This window comes from Nicotiana sylvestris, chromosome 12, assembly GCF_000393655.2.
Source record: "Nicotiana sylvestris chromosome 12, ASM39365v2, whole genome shotgun sequence".
Lineage (NCBI taxonomy): Eukaryota > Viridiplantae > Streptophyta > Magnoliopsida > Solanales > Solanaceae > Nicotiana > Nicotiana sylvestris.
In genome coordinates this window covers 1,412,864-1,419,652 of record NC_091068.1, presented here as the reverse complement: position 1 = coordinate 1,419,652, position 6,789 = coordinate 1,412,864, and the positions used below count along the sequence as shown (strand labels likewise).

The window sequence follows — 6,789 nt, the reverse complement described above, 5'->3', positions numbered from 1 at the left end:
CGCATGTATTTTTAGATACTCGTTTTTGTAATTAGGAAGCATGGCTAAGTGATCCAACTCATATTGGTATATCTTTTTATACTATCGGTGACCGTTCACGCCTGTACATATTTACGTTGTCAGTGTATATAACTTACACAAAGGCGGATCCAGGATTTTTACGTGACAGGGGCACAATATTTTGCTCAACCAACTCCCCTTAAAAGATTTTTCGTGTTTAGGGTACCAAGTGCTTTAAATTAACCATTTTCAAGGTGTATACATAGTCATATATAAGATTTCTGCCTAAGCTAATGGGGTTTGCGGACCTCTCATGATTACACATAGGTCCGCCTTTGCTTACATGGACAATGTATATAACTTGTTATAATATTTTAAGTTATACTTTAATGTGTCAACCAACATTTATAATTTTTTTGGACACCATTCACGCCTATTCAGACACATATTATGTCCAATCATTTTCTTACACATAAGAATCAATATTGACGTGGCACTTTTCTTCTCCCACTATATATAATACTATATATATAGTGCTGTAAAGATAAGCTAACTTGTCCCATCTTGAATTACTATTTTTCCTACCAATAATACAGAGTATTAATAGTGAAAATAGACAGTGATAGATACATTTTAGTCATCAAGAATGGCTAAAAGTTGTAAAGTTTTCAGTACCCTTTTAGCCATTTTTGCAGTACTAGCCATTGTTGCAGGTGTTTCTGCTGATCCAGTAGAAAATGAGGGACAAAAGGTAGTGGCAGAGGAGCAGAAGTTGGAGCAGGAATTTGTTTGGACTTTGGACTATACTAATTATTCTGATATTATTTCTCAACACAAGATGATTGTTGTTGAGTTCTATGCCCCATGGTAATTTTTCTTTCTTTCTTTTTTATTTGGTTTCTTTCCTTTTGATCTTTGAATAGTTTAAGTTTCTTGATTTGTAAAATAAGATATAAGATTTGAAGTTTATGGGTTCTGAACTTGTGGCCAAACCCCATAGCTCGGCATAGTTACTGGGTTCGCAGTTACATATTTATACATATTTAGTAAACTTTCTAATACAAATGTAGGGGTTAAGCAAAAGTTACAGGTTCATCCGAATCCGTAATTTTTGAGAAAAGTGGAATGGTCAGGTTGGTCAACAGGAGAGGAGCTAGAGTATTATATTAATAAATTCATTAAATATGTATGAATATTTAATCTCGAACGCGATAACTAAAATGAGCTATAGCTTCTATTAGAGGTGGACTCAGGATTTTAATGCGACGGGGCATAATATTCTGCTCAACCAGTACCCCTAAAGGCTTTAAGCGTTCAGAGTGCTAAGTTTAAATTAACCATTTCAAGATATACACATATATAGGTTGGCCTCTAGGTTCGATGGCAAATTCAGGACTCATAACTTCAAATCGCCTTTGTTGGTCAAGGTTCATGGATAGACTGGGATGGTTACTGAAGTAGTTTACTCTCACAAACAAACACACACACTTTTCACTCTTAGTCCACAGACCACACAGTCCTATTTGTCTTATGCAGCCTATTGTGGAGTCAAAATCAATTTAGATTTACTCATCTGTTTTACATATAAAATATTTAAAAACTCTACAAGAATGGGTATGACCGATTGGCCAATGAAATGGGAAGAGAACTATGAAGTCTCAAGTTCAAATCTTAGTGAAGGGAAAAACCATTATGTGTATTCTTTCCGTTTTGCTAGCCTTTGGTGGACAGAGTTATCCGGTACATGTGTTTAGGAGCGGAGCTAGCATGCCAGTGTATTTGTCTAAAGAAATACTTAAGTATTTTAAAAAGACTAGAATCTCGAACCCATTAGCTTCAAATCCTGGCGCTCTTCCTGTGCTATGATCATTTGGTTTGACTATTGGGAAAGCATACAGGTATAGGTAGTATTAGGCATGTAGTTATCCCAGGGCAGCTCGGTGCACTAAGCTCCCGTTATGCGCGAGATCCAGGGAAGGCCGGACCACAAGGGTCTATTCTACGCAACTTTACCCTGCATTTCTGCAAGAGGTTGTTTCCACGGCTTGAACCTGTAACCTCTTGGTCATATGACAATAACTTTACCAATTACGCCAAGACTCCCCTTCTAGTATTAGGCGTGTAGTTATATCTAATGGATATCCTAATAGCTGCATTGCTGAAGATTTTGCTATCCTAAAAGTTTTTTATCTTAAAAACAGATGCTAAAAATGTTTTCCTTTCATTTTCAGTTTGATGTCCTATAAATGGATCTTACATTCAAAGATTATGTTTTCAGTCAAACACTAGTAGGATGAATAAGGAAAGTTCATTGGTTTAAATTTCAGTAGTTGAATAGCTATCTTGTGAATATACACTCTTATTAAAAATTTAGACCTAATTGTCTCTGTCTTCTCTGTAATAGGTGTGGTTATTGCCAGCAACTTGCCCCTAAGGTACTAATTTACTATTTAGAATGACTTATTTGGCTTTATCAATATTTGCTATATACTCCCTCCTTCCCAATTTATGTAGCATTGTTTGGATTTTGAGAGTCAAACGAATTTTTCCTTGACTGTGATCTTTTCTTATGCCTTTTAAAATATTTTGAATTACTAATTGCTACTATGAGTTATAGTACTATTGACGTAGTTTCCAAATAATTAAATCTTATTTCAAAAAAACTTAGAGATTCTTTGTCCGAATACACAGTCAAAATTAAGAAGTTCTGACTCTCGAAACCGGCTAGTGCCTCATAAATTGAGACAGAGGGAGTAACATATTATTTTTATTATTTTGTATTTATTTTTCTATCGTGGCAGTACGAAGAAGCAGCTTCAGTGTTGAGTAGTCATGATCCTCCAGTTATTCTTGCTAAAATGGACACAACAGTTCCGGAAAATGCAGAACTCGCAAGAAATTACACTCATAATGGTGTTCCGAGCATTAAGATATTCCGGAATGGTGGCAAGACAGTTCATGATTATAAAGGTACTCGTGAGACAGATGGTATAATCTCATATTTGAAGAAACATGCCGGCCCTGCATCTCTTGAAATCAAATCAAAGGAAGATGCAGCAAGCCTTATCGATGAGAAAAAAATTGTTGTTGTAAGTATTGGCATTCTCTTTATACAAGTTATGTTCACTTGTCTCATTACTAGCTTGTGGGTAAAAAATACCGCGCCATGTTGTTATTTTAGGTTGGCATATTTCCAGAACTCTGCTTAGAGAAGATAAAGAACTTCACAGTTTTAGCTGAAGATTTACGAGTAGATTACGACTTTGTTCACACACTTGATACTAAATTCCTCCCTCGTGGTGGGCCGGTTGATAAGCCAACTATTCGTCTATTTAAGCCATTTGATGAACTCTATGCTGATTTCGAGGTATTGTGATTTCTTGAGTTTGATTCTATATATCAATTTGACAGAACTCTTTTCCCTTTTTTGATTGTGTTGCTTTGAACGGTTTCACTAACAGTGTACTTGTATATACATAATATTATCCCAGGATTTTCAAGTTGAGGCGATGCAGAATTTCATTGAAGAAACTAGCGTTCCAATCATGGCTATTCTCGATGACAAGCCCGAAAACCAGGCATTTGTTAACCACTTTTTGCATAGTCCCGGGGATAAGGTACTCGACCTTCCTAAAAATAATTTATTGAAACGCAAAGTAAAAAAAGAGTGTATAAGAATATCCTCTGGAGATTTTCAATCGATATTTGGAATTTGTAGGTATTTTTATTTCTGAACTTCACTACGGATCTTGATCATTTCAAGTCCAAATACTATGATCTTGCCGCCAGTTACAAAGGAAAGGAAGCGAACTTCCTCTTAGGAGATGCTGAGACCGGTAAAAGAGCCCTTGAGGTCATTTTCATCCTCCTTTCAATCCAATCGGCGTAAAATACTTTATAATGTTTCCTAATGGGAGAGAAAAGTGAGTTGAATATTTATTCGTTCGATTGCAGTATTTTGGATTGAACACTGATCAAGTACCTTTGATTTTCGTACTTGCCATGGACGGTACAAAATACGTTCAACGACATGTACAACCTGATAGCCTTGCAGCTTGGTTGAAGGATTTTAAGGTAATGACTTGAACCTGATTCTATGATTTCCTAGTATTTACTATGTTGCTAACGCAATCCAGACTCAAGTATCTTACTCGTTTCTACGCACGAACATGAGGACTTATTTGTCTTTCAAAATCTTTTTTTCTTTCTCCAATTATGTTTCAGTCTTTTCTTGTATGACTACAGGATGGCAAGTTGAAACCATACTTGAAATCGCAGCCTATTCCGGAAGTTAATAATGAACCTGTCAAGGTTGTGGTTGCTGAGACTCTAGAGGATATGGTTTTCAACTCAGGGAAAGATGGTTCGTATCAACTAATGCATCATTCTTTGAACAATAAATGCAAAAATAGTTATATATCGAACTTAGTTATACTTTTCTATCTTGACTGGGCACGACGTTTAAGAAAGAAAGAAAGACTTTTGCAACTTGTGGTCTAAAATGAGCCATAGATATTTGTGCGACTATAAATCATTAGGGTAAATTAGGCATTTTGAAGTTAAATTGTTACTAAATATAGAAATGTGTCATTCTTTTTCGAACTGACTGAAAAGGAAAGAGTGTCACATAAATTGGGCCAGAGGGAGTATTAATTATTTTTTCGAGGGAGCGAAGGGGAGCATTAGTGAGTGAGTGCGGGGATTTTACTGCAGCCTATCATTTTGTTCTTGTTTCTTGCAGTATTGCTAGAGTTCTATCGTCTTGGTTGTAAATACTGCGAGGAATTTGCTCCCGTCTTGGATGAAATCGCGCTCTCATTTGAAAACGACGTTGATGTCCTAATTGCTAAGATTGTAAGAATCTCTTGATCCCATGACTATCTTCTCTATTCGTTTCTTCTTCTTTTTTTCCGCATTTTTGTAAGATTACTCTTCTTACTTTCCATGCGATTTACCTTAGGATGGAACAGAAAATGATATACCTCGTGAACGATTCGAAGTTCAAGGATTCCCAACATTATACATGATATCTACAGCCGGTAGTTTGTCGCGATTCGAGGGGAATAGAACAAAAGAGGCTGTTATTGAATTTATCCAGACTAATAGGGGTACCCCTGCCCCCTCAGACTTTGTAAAATCTGATCTAACAGTATCAGAACATGCACAAACAGATTCAATGAAGGATGAGCTATAAGGAGGTAATGTTCTTTTACTTCTTCTTTGTGTCTATTTGCATTTCTTGGACCATAGAATAGCGGAGAGAATACTAAGGGAAAATAATACTGTATAGTTGCTCTCAAACTAATAGCCGGAAAATGTATATTTTTTGTATATATATATACATTCTGTATGTTATACTAAGTTGCTCCGACATGGCAGTTTAGGTGCTGCATCCGTGCCGACACGACACTAGTATGAGTGTGGGTATGGGATCCGTACCAGATCTGGTCAAACAATTTTGGGTACTTTGACCACGACGGAAGGAAAAATTTGAGATGAGATACGATTTGATTCTCGAAATCAAAACCAAAACTAGGGTAAATTTGAAGAAAACAACATATCTTATCTAGAAAATCAATCTTTTGCTTATCTACAACTTGAGAATAAAAAAAATTCACACTTTACAAGCTATACGTAAGTATTCCACAAAATTTCTCATAATTTAGAGATATTTTTATATTTTTATTTTTTAAATTATTTTTAGTAGGACCCCCGCACCCCTATCCGTACTAGGATCTGTATCCCTGAATCTTAGAATTTTCATCTCGAAAGATCCCATCTTTAGATCCGCACCTGTGTCGAACACTCGCACACGTGTCCGAGCAACTTAAATGTTATATACAAAAATTATACATTTTTTCGGCTACCAAATATAAATAGTTTCTTTGCGGGCTAAAAGTGAAAAAAGCCCGAATACTAACTGGTTATAGATACATATTAGAATATAATGTATACAACTAAACTTTTCTGTAACAACATTTCATTGTAGCCGACAAGTCCTTTTTGGAACGATTTTTCATGTTATCCTTTATAACAACATTTTCTATAGCAGCCAAGAAATGTCGAGACAAACGACGATGTTATAGAGATGTTTGACTATACATAATAGTTGATAGGGACTATTTTCAAACTAAGGCACCTAAGTTTGCTTTCGATTTTTGCAGGTTATGGGACTCAACATGATCAAACTTCAGCTTCTTTCACCTCATCCGATTAGCCCTTCCTCCCCGATATGAAAGAACTGAGGATTCATATCGCTGACCTCAACTTGTTTGGGATTGAGGCGGTGGTTGTTGTTGTCGTCGTCGTCATCTCCACTTTTTTCTTTTTTCTAGATAGCAATAAGGGGGCTGTATTTGCCTCATCCTATGTATCCCACGCAGTTGTCTCAATTTAGTGGCAATTATTAATATCAATAAACGTTGCTTAGTTCTAGTCTTTGCATATTTCGTTTGACTTGCTAACATTTTCACCAAGAACTATATTAACCTTTTGTAAGAGCCTTTAAAATGAGTAAGAAAACCATTATGTAATTTACAGAAATAATTCCTTGATAATTTATCAGCTGCCTTATTAGAGGAATAATTTCACAGAAATGAAGAGAAATAGGAATACTATTCTATATTATTTTGAAATTTAGTACAATAAGGGGGTGTTTGGTTGATGGTTTGAAATAATTAAATTTAGCGTAAAATCGGTTAATATAGTATTTGGTTGACCGCATAAAGAAAAAATCGTCTTTCTCTCCACCTCATATAAAGCAGTAGCATGTTTGGCCAAGCTTCTAAA

The 6,789-nt window shown here is 35.8% G+C and overlaps 1 protein-coding gene across 1 annotated transcript; it reads left to right on the top strand.

Moving 5' to 3' along the window:
- The first annotated feature begins 546 nt into the window (after positions 1 to 546).
- LOC104234200 (protein disulfide-isomerase-like) lies at positions 547 to 6,435 on the top strand. The gene is made up of 11 exons (XM_009787734.2): positions 547 to 867; positions 2,405 to 2,435; positions 2,802 to 3,089; positions 3,182 to 3,367; positions 3,492 to 3,617; positions 3,719 to 3,853; positions 3,955 to 4,074; positions 4,246 to 4,363; positions 4,742 to 4,854; positions 4,961 to 5,198; positions 6,165 to 6,435. The coding sequence occupies exons 1-10, from the start codon at positions 647 to 649 to the stop codon at positions 5,192 to 5,194; spliced, it is 1,572 nt and encodes a 523-aa protein (XP_009786036.1). The 5' UTR covers positions 547 to 646; the 3' UTR covers positions 5,195 to 5,198; positions 6,165 to 6,435.
- Positions 6,436 to 6,789: the final 354 nt, after the last annotated feature.